The sequence below is a fragment of the Ranitomeya imitator genome, chromosome 1, assembly GCF_032444005.1.
Source record: "Ranitomeya imitator isolate aRanImi1 chromosome 1, aRanImi1.pri, whole genome shotgun sequence".
NCBI classification, from domain to species: Eukaryota; Metazoa; Chordata; class Amphibia; order Anura; family Dendrobatidae; genus Ranitomeya; species Ranitomeya imitator.
This window is the reverse complement of record NC_091282.1, coordinates 1,227,698,836-1,227,721,273: the sequence shown is the minus strand read 5'-3', so window position 1 is coordinate 1,227,721,273 and position 22,438 is coordinate 1,227,698,836. Positions and strand designations below refer to the sequence as shown.

Sequence of the window (22,438 nt, the reverse complement as noted above, 5' to 3'; positions counted from 1 at the left end):
TGGCTACACACACACACACACATCTACTGGCTACACACACACACATCTACTGGCTACACACACACACACACATCTACTGGCTCCACACACACAAATCTATTGGCTCCACACACACACATGTACTGGCTCCACACACACACATCTACTGGCTCCACACACACATCTACTGGCTACACACACACATCTACTGGCTCCACACACACACATCTACTGGCCACACACACACATCTACTGGCTACACACACACACATCTACTGGCTCCACACACACACATCTACTGGCTACACACACACACACATTTACTGGCTCCACACACACACATCTACTGGCTACACACACACATCTACTGGCTCCACACACACACACACATCTACTGGCTCCACACACACACATCTACTGGCTACACACACACATCTACTGGCTCCACACACACACACATCTACTAGCTCCACACACACACACATCTACTGGCTCCACACACACACATCTACTGGCTCCACACACACACATCTACTGGCTCCACACACACACATCTACTGGCTACACACACACACATCTACTGGCTCCACACACATACATCTACTGGCTACACACACACACACATCTACTGGCTCCACACACACATCTACTGGCTACACACACACACACATCTACTGGCTCCACACACACACATCTACTGGCTCCACACACACATCTACTGGCTACACCCACACATCTACTGGCTCCACACACACACACACATCTACTGGCTCCACACACACACATCTACTGGCTCCACACACACACATCTACTGGCTATACACACACATCTACTGGCTACACACACACACATCTACTGGCTCCACACACACACATCTACTGGCTACACACACACACATTTACTGGCTCCACACACACACATCTACTGGCTACACACACACACACACACATCTACTGGCTCCACACACACACATCTACTGGCTACACACACACATCTACTGGCTCCACACACACACACACATCTACTGGCTCCACACACACATCTACTGGCTCCACACACACACACATCTACTGGCTACACACACACACATCTACTGGCTCCACACACACACATCTACTGGCTACACACACACACATCTACTAGCTCCACACACACACACATCTACTGGCTCCACACACACACATCTACTGGCTCCACACACACACATCTACTGGCTACACACACACACATCTACTGGCTCCACACACACACATCTACTGGCTCCACACACACACATCTACTGGCTCCACACACACACATCTACTGGCTCCACACACACATCTACTGGCTCCACACACACACATCTACTGGCTACACACACACACACATCTACTGGCTACACACACACACATCTACTGGCTACACACACACACACATCTACTGGCTACACACACACACATCTACTGGCTACACACACACACACATCTACTGGCTCCACACACACACATCTACTGGCTCCACACACACACACATCTACTGGCTACACAAACACACATCTACTGGCTCCACACACACACATCTACTGGCTACACACACACACATCTACTGGCTCCACACACACACACATCTACTGGCTCCACACACACACATCTACTGGCTCCACACACACACATCTACTGGCTACACACACACACATCTACTGGCTCCACACACACACATCTACTGGCTACACACACACACACACATCTACTGGCTCCACACACACACACATCTACTGGCTACACACACACACACATCTACTGGCTACACACACACACATCTACTGGCTACACACACACACATCTACTGGCTCCACACACACATCTACTGGCTCCACACACACACATCTAGTGGCTACACACACACACACATCTACTGGCTCCACACACACACACATCTACTGGCTACACACACACACACACACACATCTACTGGCTACACACACACACATCTACTGGCTCCACACACACACATCTACTGGCTACACACACACACACATCTACTGGCTACACACACACACATCTACTGGCTACACACACACACACATCTACTGGCTCCACACACACACATCTACTGACTCCACACACACACATCTACTGGCTCCACACACACACATCTACTGGCTCCACACACACATCTACTGGCTCCACACACACACATCTACTGGCTCCACACACACATCTACTGGCTCCACACACACACACATCTACTGGCTCCACACACACACACATCTACTGGCTACACACACACACACACATCTACTGGCTACACACACACACATCTACTGGCTCCACACACACACATCTACTGGCTACACACACACACACATCTACTGGCTCCACACACACACATCTACTGGCTCCACACACACATCTACTGGCTCCACACACACACACATCTACTGGCTCCACACACACACATCTACTGACTCCACACACACACATCTAGTGGCTACACACACACACACATCTACTGGCTCCACACACACACACATCTACTGGCTACACACACACACACACATCTACTGGCTACACACACACACATCTACTGGCTCCACACACACACATCTACTGGCTACACACACACACATCTACTGGCTACACACACACATCTACTGGCTACACACACACACACATCTACTGGCTACACACACACACACATCTACTGGCTACACACACACACACATCTACTGGCTACACACACACACATCTACTGGCTACACACACACACACATCTACTGGCTCCACACACACACATCTACTGGCTCCACACACACACACATCTACTGGCTCCACACACACACATCTACTGGCTCCACACACACACATCTACTGGCTCCACACACACACATCTACTGGCTCCACACACACACATCTACTGGCTCCACACACACACATCTACTGGCTCCAAACACACACACATCTACTGGCTACACACACACACATCTACTGGCTACACACACACACATCTACTGGCTACACACACACATCTACTGGCTCCACACACACACATCTACTGGCTCCACACACACACACATCTACTGGCTCCACACACACACATCTACTGGCTCCACACACACACACATCTACTGGCTACACACACACACACACATCTACTGGCTCCAAACACACACACATCTACTGGCTCCACACACACACATCTACTGGCTCCACACACACACACATCTACTGGCTACACACACACACACACATCTACTGGCTACACACACACACATCTACTGGCTACACACACACACATCTACTGGCTCCACACACACACATCTACTGGCTACACACACACACATCTACTAGCTCCACACACACACACACATCTACTGGCTCCACACACACACACACATCTACTGGCTACACACACACACATCTACTGGCTCCACACACACACACACATCTACTAGCTACACACACACACACACATCTACTGGCTACACACACACACACATCTACTGGCTACACACACACACATCTACTAGCTACACACACACACACACATCTACTGTCTACACACACACACATCTACTGGCTCCACACACACACACACATCTACTGGCTCCACACACACACATCTACTGGCTCCACACACACATCTACTGGCTACACACACACACATCTACTGGCTACACACACACACACACACATCTACTGGCTTCACACATTTACCTCAGAATTTTCTCTCTCACTCTCTGAACCACCAGAGAAGAAGATACGGGGCGTGGCCTAATACTAGGGGTGTGGCCTAATACTAGGGGGCGTGTCGGCTGCGTCTCCGGCTGTGTGCGGAAGAGGCAGAGTCCCACGCGGAACTGTGGGCCACGGCCTCAAATTCAGGAGAGTCCCGCAGTATGAGGGACGGTTGGGAGCCGTAGTATTGCTAGATTCCAGGGCACTTACCAAACTGCAGCTGACTAACAGTGTCCACATCACTGAGCGATGGCGTGGGCTCCTTCACTGCCGGTAAAGCTGATGGCGGAGGATACAAAGGTGCTGCCCCCGGGGGTGGAAAGTAGGAGATCTGCAAAGTCAATGTGGCCTGAAAACAAGAGAATGTGGCGAGTTATTGTACGAGGCGGAGACGGATCATCACAACGACAGCGATTATAGGAAAAGTCAAAACCCCATGACAAACCTTAATGATGCCCTCAGCAGGGAAGCAGCAAAACTGCTCACAGCTGAGGGTTTGCTACAGTTGTACTTCTTACTTGTCACATAAGGCCCCAGCCTAAGTAATAATGAAATATACGCTGAGGCCGCTGTCCACAGAGAACGCTCCACAGTGACTGCGGATCAGGGGGAGCAGGAGCCCCCCAGAGAGAAAATAACCCCTGTATACATAATCTGTGCGCTCCATCCCTATAGAGGTGGACACAACGTCATAATACAGACCGGGAGCCGAGTGTCAGGAGTCAGTGCGGAGAATCCACCAAAGGGGCACAAAATAAAAAGATCAACAACCAATAACTAAGAAGAAATTATCACAGGGAACTATGGAAGGTATCCATCAATTATAAAATGTAAGACAGCGCTGGAGCGACGACTTTACACTGTATGTCCCATTCCTATAAGTAAAGTATTACTATAATACTGCTCCTATGTACGAGAATATAACTACTATAATACTGCCTCTATATACAAGAATATAACTGCTATAATACTGCCTCTATGTACAAGAATATAACTACTATAATACTGCTCCTATGTACAAGAATATAACTACTATAATACTGCCCCTATGTACAAGAATATAACTACTATAATACTGCCCCCTATGTACAAGAATATAACTACTATAATACTGCTCCTATGTACAAGAATATAACTGCTATAATACTGCCTCTATGTACAAGAATATAACTACTATAATACTGCTCCTATGTACAAGAATATAACTACTATAATACTGCCCCTATGTACAAGACTATAACTACTATAATACTGCCCATATGTACAAGAATATAACTACTATAATACTGCTCCTATGTACAAGAATATAACTACTATAATACTGCTCCTATGTACAAGAATATAACTGCTATAATACTGCCTCTATGTACAAGAATATAACTACTATAATACTGCTCCTATGTACAAGAATATAACTACTATAATACTGCCCCTATGTACAAGAATATAACTACTATAATACTGCCCCCTATGTACAAGAATATAACTACTATAATACTGCTCCTATGTACAAGAATATAACTGCTATAATACTGCCTCTATGTACAAGAATATAAATACTATAATACTGCTCCTATGTACAAGAATATAACTACTATAATACTGCTCCTATGTACAAGACTATAACTACTATAATACTGCCCATATGTACAAGAATATAACTACTATAATACTGCTCCTATGTACAAGAATATAACTACTATAATACTGCCCCCTATATACAAGAATATAACTACTATAATACTGCTCCTATGTACAAGAATATAACTACTATAATACTGCTCCTATGTACAAGAATATAACTACTATAATACTGCTCCTATGTACAAGAATATAACTACTATAATACTGCCCCTATGTACAAGAATATAACTACTATAATACTGCTCCTATGTACAAGACTATAACTACTATAATACTGCCCATATGTACAAGAATATAACTACTATAATACTGCCCCCTATGTACAAGAATATAACTACTATAATACTGCCCCTATGTACAAGAATATAACTACTATAATACTGCCCCCTATGTACAAGAATATAACTACTATAATACTGCTCCTATGTACAAGAATATAACTGCTATAATACTGCCTCTATGTACAAGAATATAACTACTATAATACTGCTCCTATGTACAAGAATATAACTACTATAATACTGCCCCTATGTACAAGACTATAACTACTATAATACTGCCCATATGTACAAGAATATAACTACTATAATACTGCTCCTATGTACAAGAATATAACTGCTATAATACTGCCTCTATGTACAAGAATATAACTACTATAATACTGCTCCTATGTACAAGAATATAACTACTATAATACTGCTCCTATGTACAAGACTATAACTACTATAATACTGCCCATATGTACAAGAATATAACTACTATAATACTGCTCCTATGTACAAGAATATAACTACTATAATACTGCCCCCTATGTACAAGAATATAACTACTATAATACTGCTCCTATGTACAAGAATATAACTGCTATAATACTGCCTCTATATACAAGAATATAACTGCTATAATACTGCCTCTATGTACAAGAATATAACTACTATAATACTGCTCCTATGTACAAGAATATAACTACTATAATACTGCCCCTATGTACAAGAATATAACTACTATAATACTGCCCCCTATGTACAAGAATATAACTACTATAATACTGCTCCTATGTACAAGAATATAACTGCTATAATACTGCCTCTATGTACAAGAATATAAATACTATAATACTGCTCCTATGTACAAGAATATAACTACTATAATACTGCTCCTATGTACAAGACTATAACTACTATAATACTGCCCATATGTACAAGAATATAACTACTATAATACTGCTCCTATGTACAAGAATATAACTACTATAATACTGCCCCCTATATACAAGAATATAACTACTATAATACTGCTCCTATGTACAAGAATATAACTACTATAATACTGCTCCTATGTACAAGAATATAACTACTATAATACTGCTCCTATGTACAAGAATATAACTACTATAATACTGCCCCTATGTACAAGAATATAACTACTATAATACTGCTCCTATGTACAAGACTATAACTACTATAATACTGCCCATATGTACAAGAATATAACTACTATAATACTGCCCCCTATGTACAAGAATATAACTACTATAATACTGCCCCCTATATACAAGAATATAACTACTATAATACTGCTCCTATGTACAAGAATATAACTACTATAATACTGCTCCTATGTACGAGAATATAACTACTATAATACTGCCTCTATATACAAGAATATAACTGCTATAATACTGCCCCTATGTACAAGAATATAACTACTATAATACTGCCCCTATGTACAAGAATATAACTACTATAATACTGCTCCTATGTACAAGAATATAACTACTATAATACTGCCCCCTATGTACAAGAATATAACTACTATAATACTGCTCCTATGTACAAGAATATAACTACTATAATACTGCCCCCTATGTACAAGAATATAACTACTATAATACTGCTCCTATGTACAAGAATATAACTACTATAATACTGCCTCTATGTACAAGAATATAACTACTATAATACTGCTCCTATATACAAGAATATAACCACTATAATACTGCCCCCTATGTACAAGAATATAACTACTATAATACTGCTCCTATGTACAAGAATATAACTACTATAATACTGCCCCTATGTACAAGAATATAACTACTATAATACTGCCCCTATATACAAGAATATAACTACTATAATACTGCTCCTATGTACAAGAATATAACTACTATAATACTGCCCCTATATACAAGAATATAACTACTATAATACTGCCCCTATATACAAGAATATAACTACTATAATACTGCTCCTATATACAAGAATATAACTACTATAATACTGCCCCTATGTACAAGAATATAACTACTATAATACTGCTCCTATATACAAGAATATAAACACTATAATACTGCCCCCTATGTACAAGAATATAACTACTATAATACTGCCAATATATACAAGAATATAACTACTATAATACTGCCCCTATATACAAGAATATAACTACTATAATACTGCCCCTATGTACAAGAATATAACTACTATAATACTGCCCCTATATACAAGAATATAACTACTATAATACTGCCCCTATATACAAGAATATAACTACTATAATACTGCTCCTATATACAAGAATATAACTACTATAATACTGCCCCTATGTACAAGAATATAACTACTATAATACTGCTCCTATATACAAGAATATAACCACTATAATACTGCCCCCTATGTACAAGAATATAACTACTATAATACTGCTCCTATGTACAAGAATATAACTACTATAATACTGCTCCTATGTACAAGAATATAACTACTATAATACTGCCCCTATGTACAAGAATATAATTACTATAATACTGCTCCTATGTACAAGAATATAACTACTATAATACTGCTCCTATGTACAAGAATATAACTACTATAATACTGCTCCTATATACAAGAATATAACTACTATAATACTGCCCCTATGTACAAGAATATAACTACTATAATACTGCCCCTATATACAAGAATATAACTACTATAATACTGCTCCTATGTACAAGAATATAACTACTATAATACTGCCCCTATATACAAGAATATAACTACTATAATACTGCTCCTATGTACAAGAATATAACTACTATAATACTGCTCCTATATACAAGAATATAACTACTATAATACTGCCCCTATGTACAAGAATATAACTACTATAATACTGCCCCTATATACAAGAATATAACTACTATAATACTGCTCCTATGTACAAGAATATAACTACTATAATACTGCCCCTATATACAAGAATATAACTACTATAATACTGCCCCTATATACAAGAATATAACTACTATAATACTGCTCCTATATACAAGAATATAACTACTATAATACTGCCCCTATGTACAAGAATATAACTACTATAATACTGCTCCTATATACAAGAATATAACCACTATAATACTGCCCCCTATGTACAAGAATATAACTACTATAATACTGCTCCTATGTACAAGAATATAACTACTATAATACTGCTCCTATGTACAAGAATATAACTACTATAATACTGCTCCTATGTACAAGAATATAACTACTATAATACTGCTCCTATATACAAGAATATAACTACTATAATACTGCCCCCTATGTACAAGAATATAACTACTATAATACTGCTCCTATATACAAGAATATAACTACTATAATACTGCCCCTATGTACAAGAACATAACTACTATAATACTGCTCCTATGTACAAGAACATAACTACTATAATACTGCTCCTATGTACAAGAATATAACTACTATAATACTGCTCCTATATACAAGAATATAACTACTATAATAGTGCTGCTATGTACAAGAATATAACTACTATAATACTGCCCCTATGTACAAGAATATAACTACTATAATACTGCCCCCTATGCACAAGAATATAACTACTATAATACTGCCCCTATATACAAGAATATAACTACTATAATACTGCCCCTATGTACAAGAATATAACTACTATAATACTGCCCCCTATGTACAAGAATATAACTACTATAATACTGCCCCTATGTACAAGAATATAACTGTTACAGAACCCCCAGCACCAAGAATATGTTATGCAGTATATATTATGTATAATAGGTTCCATGTGAAATGCATCAGTCCACAGGCTGCGCCCCTGGGCAGAGAGGACACGATATCCCCCTTCTGTCCTCCCCCCACCTTTGTAATTCCCACAGTAAATATCGGCAGGCTCGGCCCCCTGCGGCTATTGTAATGTATGTCTGGCCTGCTTTTTCTATTGGCCTGCCCTGTGTATCTGTGTTATATATTCTGTGTGCTGTGAATAAAGTGTGTTCTTTTAGACTGGAAATACGTGGAGTAGCAGTCAGCTTTTATATGCTCTCACGTAATCAAGGAATTCCAGCCAGCGTCCTTCATTCAGAATCCAGCAAAAGCAGAGTGGACCTCCTGAAACACGGGGGGTGCTGAAAGAGGTACTACAGCACAGTAGACTCCGTTACAATAACTACTATAATACTGCTCCTATGTACAAGAATATAACTACTATAATACTGCCCCTATGTACAAGAATATAACTACTATAATACTGTCCCTATGTACAAGAATATAACTACTATAATACTGCCCCTATGTACAAGAATAAGACTACTATAAAGCCGCCATATTAGTTGTCACTTACCCCAGTGGTCATTTTTTTGCTGTCCAGAAGAGGAGGGTTATATGTCACTGTCAGGTTGGGAGAATTAAATAAATCATGTAGGGGAACTTTCGTCTCTCCCAGCAATCTGTGGTAAAGAATGCAGACAGACGTAATTAGCATTGATGGTGGCGCCCCAATCCCACACACGAATACAATAGACGCCGCTGGCAGCAGATTATCTCTAGTAAGGATTGGGCATGTTAAAATCTAATATGCTTGATCCCTACTTCCTCTGGCAGCTGCCATCACAGAAGTCCGGTGACCCCCATTACCATGGTTGTCGGGCCCTATGAATATATTTACGTGTTCAGCCAACATTCATCTTTTGTCTATAGGGACTTTTTGTTTGTGGGGATACAAGGCCTTCCTCAGACGCCTCTCTACTATCGGTGCCCCCATTTTAAACCTTGCGTTACATTGTAAGACACAATCATTGTCAACTAAAGGAAAAATATTCCTTGGCAGAGAGACCGAGGGCCATTCTCACACTTCTCCTGGCGCAGGATCAGTAAGGAGGAACACATTAAGAATAGGCCCCTGTAATAATCTACAGTCAGAGGGGGCGGTTGTAAGAACAAAAGCAGGAAATGGACGTCGGAAGCCTCAGTGACAGTGCGAGCGGGAAACACTCATCTGGAGTGAGCTGGAGGGGACGCTAATGACCTCCAGCCGATCTGTTATTTTTATACAAGACGTTCTGTATAAATAGCTTTTCTCACAGACGGCGGCGTCTCACGAGACAGAGAAAAATAGCAGGAAATACCAAAAAAAATTCCTGGGCTACACCTTAGGACTATACGAGGTGACACCGACTAATGTTTTTATTGACGAAGAGACATCCTTTCTGCTCCAATCTGTGCGTTAATAATAAATCATAAAGATGCTCTACAGTCTTAACGGAAAATCTATATCTTGTGTTTGCAGCCCCTGTTCAGATCAATGTGTCTCCATAGTAACAGACTACAAATACGCCCACTGTAGTCTGACCATCCGGCAGTCATATTTGTCTCTATCCTTCCTCTACATTTTATCTGATGGCACAGGGACAGACACACCGCTGGTGCAACCTGGGAAGCCACACTGGGGCCAAGAGGGAAAAGGCCACTCCCGGCTCCAAAATAGCTTCTGACACGAACAGTTAAAGGGATGGATGCATTATTATGAGTTTTTGAATGCAAAGGGCCCTTATATTAGTCTTGCACAGGGGCCATTTTCTGCCCATGGGACAGTATGGCGGCAAGATCACACAACACAGGGATTATTTGTCATCTGACGTGAGTAGGTTTTGAAAGGACTTGCACCATATACGCAAAACGGTCAGAAATTTTTAACACAGGCTTCTACTTGTACTTTTGAAGCATTTTTGTATTTACAGCTGATAGAAACCTGATGGTCCCCATGATAGTCAATGGAGTCCATCAGGTGCCACCAGTGGACATCATGTGACAGATCCCACCACACTGTCATCATGTCGTTTCTCTGCTGCAATGTCCGAGAAGGCCGGGGGAAACAAGGAACGCATATGTGAAAAAGACTCCAAGCTACAAGTAAGAAAATGTAAATTAGTACAACGCAGGATAGACGTAAATCTAAACGTATAATCGGGGGCCACATTTGGAGGATTTAGGTTGTAAATTGATCTTCACAGGTCGGGTATTTGCTTTGATTTTCAGCTTCCTCTTTCCTTGAAATCATTGGCATCTACATCTTCATCTTACAGGATGCGCGGTGGGAACCACAAGGACGTCCGAAAGAAGTAAGTTCCTCCATCGGTATCCTACGTGAAGGAAGCCACCACCAATAAATCAGCCATTGTGTGGTGAACCCATGGAGCTGCTGTCATTGTAGACGTCAGGTGTCTGCAGACAATTACCGACGGTCAGAGATCGATATATGGGGGAGACTTCCACTCCGAAGAGAGGTGCTTGGATCCTGGGGCGGCAAACACAGAGAACATAACAGTGAAGGGCGGCCGCCGCGGTAGAGACATGCAAAGCTGCCAAAATTCAACAGATTTGCTTAGTCGATTAATTAAATTTGTATCAAATAAATTCAAAATGAATCAAAGGGGTTCTCCGATCAGCTCCTCTGTCCTCTCTCTTGTGGTTTCTACCTTATTTTTTTCTGCCTCCGGGGTTACTGTTCTCCACCAGTTACACGGGGCGCGATGTACGTCACTGGTATCAATGATGTGCGTCATAACCCCTGTGACCACATGGGGATAGTGAAGAATGGAATCACCAGAGGCCTGAAGCAAGAAGAAGGCCAAGTGGAGCCAAAAGAGGACCCAGCAGTGGTGAGAGAGGTATGTGGAGGGCGGAGGATAGGTGAGTATCATAGTTTACTGTCAACCACTTCCTGGCCCTCGGAATGGAGGAAAATAACAAAGCATATGGCTTCATGGCACAAAATGGTTCCTCGTTGTCTAGATAAAGCACCTAAGATGGTGGTAGATTTAGTCTTGGTTTTCCCTTCATTTGTGGTTAGTTGCAGAGAGCACATAGTGTGAACTGGAGAAATGACTAGGAAGCTGGTAGTAGGGAGAGATGTTGTGAGTCGATTCACTCAACCCATTCCATGGGCCATGACAGCTGTGTGTGGTCAGGACACAGGAGTGGGAGAACCACATCTTAGTTGCCCTCATTCCCAGCTTTTCGTTTGATTAACCAGCCTGGCGTGGCATCACATGGGCTAACAGCATGGGCTAACACCACGACCACTGTAGAGGACAATGGAATAGGACTTGCAAATAAATTCGCACCAAGTCTACCAGCAGGCACATCTGGAATTGTGTGTTGACCTAGGTTGAAGAGGGGAGATTTCCTCTGCGACCGACTTGGGAAGAAGAGATCATGCCTTGAAGTGAAGAAACTGACATGAGAGGAGGCGTAGTTGCCGAGAGTGGCAAGTAATCAGGACATGAAGCAGATGAGTAGTAAAAGGTCAGGCCAGGAAAACTGCAACCGAAAAGGGACAGTACCGCGAGTGGAGAATAAGCCAAGAGAAGAACGAGGCCCTGAAGTCTAAGAGTTTGCAGTGTGTGCGCTGAGGTGTGAAGACAGAGGGAAGATCACTGTCAGCAGAAGAACCCACCAGAGTGGGAGGTTCGGAGGATTGGAACATCACAAATGTGTTTGCAAGTTCCATCGTAAGAGGGTTGCAAGTTCTGGGATTGAGGATTGCAACCATCTGAACATTTTCTAAGAAGCATTTGAAGAACAAGTGCCTTCTTCTGAAAGGTTCTCAATAAAATTTGGCTTGGATTGTTACTCCTTTGGGGCTTCTTGTCAAGGCCTGGTCCTCACTATGGAGCATGTTCTACTTCCAATGTCTCTGTCACGGCACAACATGATGGGCACCACAACAGCCATACTCACCACCTCACTGCAATCCTGGGACCAGAGCTGGCATCAATCTTGTATCCATTACATTTTTGGGATCTAGAACAGATGTTTTTAGCATTTGTATTTTTGGGGAGGTCAATTGTTTAAAAGACTTGTACGCACTAGTTGGGGAATTTTGAATTTCCAATGACTTTTCTTAAAGACCCTCAGAGAAATTCCTTTGTTAAAGGTATAAAGTCCCAACATATTGCTACGTGATCCCACTGTAAGTAATCAGCATTTCAGCATCTACTGAGAAGTGAACCCTTCAGGATAGTCATAAGCCCAAAAGAAACTGATAAAAGAATAGTGCACTCAAGGGTTTGTGGAAAAAGAGGATGAAGACGTGAAGTCATCTATTATAGAAGACCCTCCTCTACCAAGCATGGGAGCACCGAGAGGAGCTATAAAGAAAAACTAAAAATGGTCCTAATGTAAGGGAACAGCATTTATAAAACTGAGGGGTGGATCAGGATACAAGGACTTCACTTCAGGATACAAGGACTTCACTTCGGTTCTGAAGAAGGCCAAACCCACCTAAAGCATTCTCCTCTGATTTCCCCATTGTCACACGTATGGAGTAGGAAGCCCTCAATGAAGACGGGAAGTGAGACCAAGCTAACAACTCTTGGTCCCACAATGTACAGCATGAGTACCCCTGATGTTGAGCATGGTTAAAGGGCAGTCCCCTTCTTAGTAAATGATAGCACATTGGTGGGAGAAATCGTCATTTATTGATCAGTTGGGATCCGACTTCCATAGAAGAAAAATTGAGAAGGGTTTGTATTCTTAAGATCGGTCGAGGCCCCAGACGTCAGACCCCCAATCATTAAGTCAACGCATATCATAGTGATATATCATAATTTACTGACATGGGAAGAGTTATTCCCACCTAAAACATGTAGAGCTTATCCGAACACTATCCCATAAATGACTGATAGAAATAAGTCTGATCACTGGGACCTTCATCTTCCTGCACTGCTTGACACATCAAGATAAATGAAGGTGAAGGTGGCCATGTATGTCCCTGCCCCTGCCATCATTTACCACCATGAAACAGCCGAGCAGGCATTTCTAAGGTGGACATATCCCTTTAAGGCTTGCCATGCGTGTTCTATCCAGTGTTGCTGTATTAGATGTGGTGAGTTATTGTTAATGGTCTCTTGAAGACTTTCTGACACTTTTCCTGATCCAGTAGTTGATATGTCACAGCCATTGTTTTATACTATTTTTCTAACCCGTCCTGTTTTATTTCACACTGCCCGGTTATTGCCTTTATTAGACTCCTGTTATTTTTCTCAGTTTTAACTTTTCCTGGCTCTGAAGTTTGTCCAACTGTGACACGAGATGTAATCACCGCCATCGGGAAGCTGAAATGTGCAGCGAGATCGCTTTATGCTTTGGAGGAAAATTATTTAAAACACAAAATGCCTCAAGTCGTGAATTTAACATATTTTCTATCGCACTGACCAAATATGTCATAAATCATAAAAAGTTCGGCTCTGGTTCCTAAATTTTCCATAAAGAGGACCTTTTTACCAAATTTTTCACGTTAAAATGAACACACAACGTAATAGGCGCTGTAAAGCAGAATAAAACATTTTTTTATTTTTTTCAATTTCGTCTCTCCGTTGTGGAGATATTTGTGATCAAACTATTTGGTATCTAAACAGTTATTTGTCTTTAAAGTTAAGTGGGCGTTTCCAGAGGGATTTCACTGAGGGGCGTGTACTTCTTTCTTTGTCTAATGCTGACCAATCAGCAGCAAACTCCAACACACTGGGAAAGAAGAACAAACCCCACAATAACTTAGATCAGGCTCAGTGTGAGACATAATGACAAAACTATAGAGTGATGACTTGTAGTTATAGACCTATAGTAGTTATACTATATTCTGGTACATGGGGACAGTATTATAGTAGTTATATTCTTGTATATAGGGTCAGTATTATAGTAGTAATATTCTTGTACATAGGAGCAGTATTATAGTAGTTATATTCTGGTACATGGGGACAGTATTATAGTAGTTATATTCTTGTATATAGGGTCAGTATTATAGTAGTAATATTCTTGTACATAGGAGCAGTATTATAGTAGTTATATTCTTGTACATAGGGGCAGTATTATAGTAGTTCTATTCTTGTACATAGGGGCAGTATTATAGTAGTTATATTCTTGTACATGGGGCAGTATTATAGTAGTTATATTCTGGTACATAGGGGGCAGTATTATAGTAGTTATATTCTGGTACATAGGAGCAGTATTATAGTAGTTATATTCCTGTACATAGGGGCAGTATTATAGTAGTTATATTCTTCTACATAGGGGCAGTATTATAGTACTTATATTCTTCTACATAGGGGCAGTATTATAGTAGTTATATTCTTCTACATAGGGGCAGTATTATAGTAGTTATATTCTTCTACATAGGAGCAGTATTGTAGTAGTTATATTCTTATACATAGGGGCAGCATTATAGTAGTTATATTCTTGTACATAGGAGCAGTATTTTAGTAGTTATATTCTTGTACAAAGGAGCAGTATTATAGTAGTTATATTCTTGTACATAGGAGCAGTATTATAGTAGTCATATTCTTGTACATAGGAGCAGTATTATAGTAGTTATATTCTTGTACATAGGTGCAGTATTATAGTAGTTATATTCTTGTACATAGGGGCAGTATTATAGTAGTTATATTCTTGTACATAGGAGCAGTATTATAGTAGTTATATTCTTGTACATAGGTGCAGTATTATAGTAGTTATATTCTTGTACATAGGGGCAGTATTATAGTAGTTATATTCTTGTACATAGGGGCAGTATTATAGCAGTTATATTCTTGTACATAGGAGCAGTATTATAGCAGTTATATTCTTGTACATAGGGGCAGTATTATAGTAGTTATATTCTTATACATAGGGGGCAGTATTATAGTAGTTATATTCTTGTACATAGGGGCAGTATTTTAGTAGTTATATTCTTGTACATTGGAGCAGTATTATAGTAGTTATATTCTTGTACATAGGGGGCAGTATTATAGCAGTTATATTCTTGTACATAGGAGCAGTATTATAGCAGTTATATTCTTGTACATAGGAGCAGTATTATAGTAGTTATATTCTTGTACATAGGGGGCAGTATTATAGTAGTTATATTCTTGTACATAGGGGGCAGTATTTTAGTAGTTATATTCTTGTACATTGGAGCAGTATTATAGTAGTTATATTCTTGTACATAGGGAGCAGTATTATAGTAGTTATATTCTTGTACATAGGGGGCAGTATTATAGTAGTTATATTCTTGTACATAGGGGCAGTATTTTAGTAGTTATATTCTTGTACATTGGAGCAGTATTATAGTAGTTATATTCTTGTACATAGGGGCAGTATTTTAGTAGTTATATTCTTGTACATTGGAGCAGTATTATAGTAGTTATATTCTTGTACATAGGGGGCAGTATAGTGGTTATATTATTCTTCAATAGCTGATAGTACAATGACTATAATCTATTTTCTTACTTTCTGAGAAGAATTACCTCTTTAAAACGATTGTTTTTCTGAAGAGTGTGATGACCGTTTTGCTCATGGATCACCGTTGTAAGACCGGGCATTGCTCTTACAGCTGATCCTGACCAACGATTTCCATGTATTTTCCAGGAAATCATTGGAGTTAAGAAATATGAAGATATAAATAAACATGAGGAAGAGGATGCTCCGTTCACAGTGAAGTGGACAATATTAGGCAGTGTCCCTTCCTTAAAAAGCACCAGTGGGCAGAGCACCACCGAGCTGTCATCGCATTGTGACCTGAGCTCTGTAACCACACATCTACAGATATAGACATACATAGTTAGTTTCAGACATATTTGGGCAGTGACACAAAGTGGCTTAAAGTGCCAACTCTCTTTAATTTGAGGATATTCACATCCTAATTGGTGGAAGGGTTTAGGGATGACAGCTCTTTAATACGTAGCTACTTCTTTTTAAAGGAACCAAAAGTAATTGGACAATTATTTCAAAAGCTCTTTAATGGGCTGCATGGGCATTTCACTCATTATTCGATCATCAATTAAGCATGCAAGGTCTGGAGCTGATTCCAGGTGTGGCATTTGCACTTGGAAGCTTATAGTGTGAACCCACAACATGCGGTCAGGGGAGCTATCAATAGAAGAGAAACCGACCATCATTATGCTGGAAAAGAAGAAATCCATCACAGAGAAAGCAGAAAGCTTTGGAGAGGCCAAATCAACAATTTGGTACATTCTGCAAATAAAAATAGCTCACTGGTGATCTTGGGAACTCAAAAAGGCCTGGATTTCCCCGGAATGCAACAGTGGTGAATGATCACAGAATCCTTCCCATGCTGAAGAAAAACCTTCTCACAACGTCCACCCAAGTGAAGATCACTATCCAGAAAGTTGGTGTCTCAGTATCTAAGTCTACCATAATGCGAAGCCTTCATGAGAGCAAATACAGGGGGTTCACCACAAGGTGCAAACCATTAATCAGCCTGAAAATAGATAATATCTAAAGAAGCCGCCCAGTTCTGGTAAAGCAAACTGAAGATCAACCTGTACCAGAGTGATGGGAATAAGAAAGTCTCAAGAAGGCTTGGAACAGCTCCTGATGCTCAGCACATCCTCTGTAGCACATGGTGGAGGTAGTGTGATGGCTTCCAGTGGCACCGAGTGACTAGTGGTTATTGATGATGTGACTGGAGCAGCCGGATGACTCCTGTGTGTACAGGGCGATACTTTCTGCTCAGATTCCACAAAATGCCGCAAGGTTGATTGGACGACGCTTCACAGAACAGATAGACAATGACCCAAAATATCCTGCGAAAGCAAAGAGGAAGATTCTGCAATGGCCGAGTCATCACCAGATCTTATCCCATGGAGCCATATTTCACATACTGATGGCAGAAAGAACCACAAACCAGCAATAACTGAAGTCACTACAGTAAAGGCGGCAAAGCCGCACATGGGAGGAGACCAGTGTGGGGACATCCATGGTTCCAAACTTCAGGCCGTCATTGCTGCAAAGCCTCACACCGGAGGAGACCAGCGATGGTGACCTCCATGGCTCCAGACTTCAGGCCGTCATTGCTGCAAAGCGTCACACTGGAGGAGACCAGCGATGGTGACCTCCATGGCTCCAGACTTCAGGCCGTCATTGCTGCAAAGCGTCACACTGGAGGAGACCAGCGATGGTGACATCCATGGCTCCAGACTTCAGTCATTGCTGCAAAGCCTAACACCGGAGGAGACCAGCGATGGTGACCTCCATGGCTCCAGACTTCAGGCCGTCATTGCTGCAAAGCCTCACACCGGAGGAGACCAGCGATGGTGACCTCCATGGCTCCAGACTTCAGGCCGTCATTGCTGCAAAGCGTCACACTGGAGGAGACCAGCGATGGTGACATCCATGGCTCCAGACTTCAGGCCGTCATTGCTGCAAAGCCTCACACTGGAGGAGACCAGCGATGGTGACATCCATGGCTCCAGACTTCAGTCATTGCTGCAAAGCCTAACACCGGAGGAGACCAGCGATGGTGACATCCATGGCTCCAGACTTCAGGCCGTCATTGCTGCAAAGCCTCACACTGGAGGAGACCAGCGATGGTGACATCCATGGCTCCAGACTTCAGGCCGTCATTGCTGCAAAGCATCACACCGGAGGAGACCAGCGATGGTGACATCCATGGCTCCAGACTTCAGTCATTGCTGCAAAGCCTCACACCGGAGGAGACCAGTGATGGTGACGTCCATGGCTCCAGACTTCAAGCCGTCATTACTGCAAAGCCTCACACCGGAGGAGACCAGTAATGGTGACGTCCATGGCTCCAGACTTCAAGCCGTCATTGCTGCAATGCCTCACACTGGAGGAGACCAGTGATGGTGATGTCCGTGGCTTCAGACTTTAGGCCATCATTGCTGCAAAGCCTCACACTGGAGGAGACCAGCAATGGTGACGTCCATGGCTCCAAACTTCAGGCTATCATTGCTGCAAAGGATTCTCTACAATGTATTAAAATTGGCAATTATATTAATTAGTCCCATTACTTTTGAGCCCCAGAAATAAGAAAAACAACAGAAAAACGTCAGCAGGAGGTCTGGACTGAGGAGTAAAATGTGGACTATTTGGCTGTAACAGTAGTTTGTTCCACAGGGCTGGAGAGCAGCACGATAATGAGGGTCTTCAGGATTAGTGACGCATGGTGGAGGGTCATCCAGTTTGAGGCTGCATTTCAGAAAGTGGTGTTGGGGATTTGGTCAGGATTAATGATGTCCTCAATGCTGAGAAATCCAGGCAGATACTAATCCATCACGGAATTCTATCAGGAGGCGTCTGATTGGCTCCAAATGTATTCTGCAGAGGGACAACGAACCCTAACATCCAGCCAATGTCCTTAACATCGAGAAGTCCTGTAGGTGACAATCCGGTGCCCACAGATCCCTGATCTCACATCATCCAATCTGTCCGGAATCACATGAAGACGCTGGAGGATCCGCACAGGCCTCATACATGGAAGATCCTGGGTCAGGTGTCCAAGATGTTTGGAACAACCTCCGGCCAAGTTCCTTCAAAAAAAAAAAATGGATACAAGCGAGAAGTACCAAGAGAAAATTATGGCGGTGACGGGTAGTCACCAAATATTGATGGGATATAGATTTCTCTACTGTTCATTCCCTTTGTATTTTGATAATTGATCAAAATAAACAATTAACACTGATAATTTTTTCTGCACCTGCCTAAAACTTTTGCCCAGTATATTTAGGATGTATTTTCCTATAATTTGCCACCGGATAACATATTCAGCCATTGAGCATGTTCTACAATGTTCTCGTAGGTTTTACATTACCGGTTCCTTCCCATCGTCTCGTGGTCTTTGACGGCTGCATGAAGCTCAGCATTAATATCCAGGGGCACTCCCTTCAGGTCCCATTCAAAGCCCTGTAGGACAAGCAGCAGATGATGAGGATTGTAATCCAGAACACACTCATCATTACCCAATCTGCCAGTGTGGGAAGTCGGCTAGTCATTAATCTGTGTTTTTCTATCCTCCTCCCTGCTGATTTATGACCACAGACCACATCAAAGCTGAGCTGAACTTTGATGCGGTCCTATGTCAGCTAATGGAGAAGTCCCACAAAAGCAAAACACATCGTCCTAAAAGTAGAAATGTCTATTGGAATGCGGAGATGAAAAACTAGGGATCAAATAATCGTGTCCACTGGCTTCAACCATCCATGAAGGAGCAACACATTACAGCGACAGGTCCACAGCCTGAGTGGGCAAAACGGTGCAAAGGACGTAGTGATTCTGGCTACCAAGAGGGCAGAACGGATCTGGGGAGTCCTTTCAGGGATTCTAGTAGCCAAAAAGTGCAACATTTATGTGACAATTTATATTTTGGAATTGTGGACCTATAGCTGCAATGTGCTGCTCCTACACAGGAGATTATGTTCTGCTGATAGATCCACCGGTACCGATTCCTGGCATCCGCCGCACATGTGGATCATTGATACAGCCGGAGCAAAGAACAATCCTGACCTTCTCCAATTAATAATTTGTGTCTATCTATCAAAACCCGTAACATAAATGTTGCAAAAACATTAAATAAAAAAGCTAAAATTCCAATCTTGGAGAAAAAAAATACAGTAAAAATACAATACAAAAAAAAAAAATACAATAAAAAAATACAATACAAAAAAATACACAAAAAAAAATACAATACAAAAAATACAATACAAAAAAATACACAAAAAATACAATTAAAAAATGCAATAAAAAAAATACAATACAAAAAAAATACACAAAAAATACAATTAAAAAATGCAATAAAAAAAATGCAATACAAAAAAAATACAATAAAAAAATACAATACAAAAAAAATACACAAAAAAATACAATAAAAAAATACAATACAAAAAAAATACAATAAAAAAAAGAATTCCAAACTGGTAGAAACAAAATGGCAATTTATTGAGTTAAAAACGAGCTCTCAAACTGCTGGATCGACAGAAAAATGAAAAAAGTTTCAAGTCTCGGAAAAAAGTGACATGAAACAAATTTTTTTTTTACAAATTTTTCACGTTTTGAATAATAAAATCACACTATACAAGAGCGGTATTGCCATAACCGTACTGACCTGCAGAATCAGATTTCTGCACAACGCTGTAAAAACATGGAAAAACATGGCGGAAATGTGATTTCTATCTCATTTCCTCCTTTTGAATCCCGCTACAAAAATGAGCCCTCGTGAAAAAATAAAAAAATATGAAAAAATGACGGCGTAAAAGTAAAAAATAGCTAAAATGTGTGACGCTGTACAGCGGAGCGACACGTTCCGTTATGGGCCCTCAGGACGCAGCGACGGGCCCTACTATCGGGGTCTATGTCCAAAGATACAAGCGCTGGGAACGGGGATTCTGACGTATTCATGATATGCACTCATCCTCCTCCTGATTGGCCGGTGGACGATGGCCATGCTGCCATCAGATACCAGATCCCTTTAAGTGGTGATCCCTTTATCTTGGGCATGCACTTTGAGGAGGAGCCAGGGACCTCCCATACAGGGGCCGCTGAGGGCCGCTGCTCACCTCGTTCCAGATGGGGTTGGGATTGTTCTTGATGACTTTCGTTTTCTTCTTAATCCCTAGAAAATAACAATGAAAAGGAAACAAAGTGACACCGAGAACAAAGCGAGAGACACAATGGCCGATCTGTCACTACCTGCACACAACCAGTCACCAGCAGCATGGGAGCGCTGTTATGGGGGAACTGTGGAGGACGCGCTCTTGTCGGGGATCTGTGGAGGACGTACTGTTATGGGGGATCTGTGAATGACGAGCTGTTAAGGGGGATCTGTGGAGGACGCGCTGTTATGGGGGATCTGTGGATGATGCTCTGTTATGGGGATCTGTGGGTGACGCTCTGTTATGGGGAATCTGTGGATGACGCACTGTTATGGGGAATCTGTGGATGACGCACTGTTATGGGGGATCTGTGTATGACGCACTGTTATGGGGGATCTGTGGATGATGCTC

General features: G+C 41.4%; 1 protein-coding gene across 1 annotated transcript in view; it reads right to left on the bottom strand.

Annotated features, from left to right (window-relative positions):
• DYSF (dysferlin) overlaps positions 1-22,043 on the bottom strand; it is a 384,808-nt gene extending 362,765 nt beyond the window's left edge. The window contains exons 1-4 of the mRNA XM_069745121.1: positions 21,992-22,043; positions 20,251-20,342; positions 9,985-10,090; positions 3,907-4,045 (exon numbers count right to left, since the gene is read on the bottom strand). Coding sequence (XP_069601222.1) covers positions 3,907-4,045; positions 9,985-10,090; positions 20,251-20,264 — 259 coding nt within the window. The 5' untranslated portion in view covers positions 20,265-20,342; positions 21,992-22,043. The remainder of the gene's footprint in view (positions 1-3,906; positions 4,046-9,984; positions 10,091-20,250; positions 20,343-21,991) is intronic.
• Between the last annotated feature and the right edge of the window lie 395 nt (positions 22,044-22,438).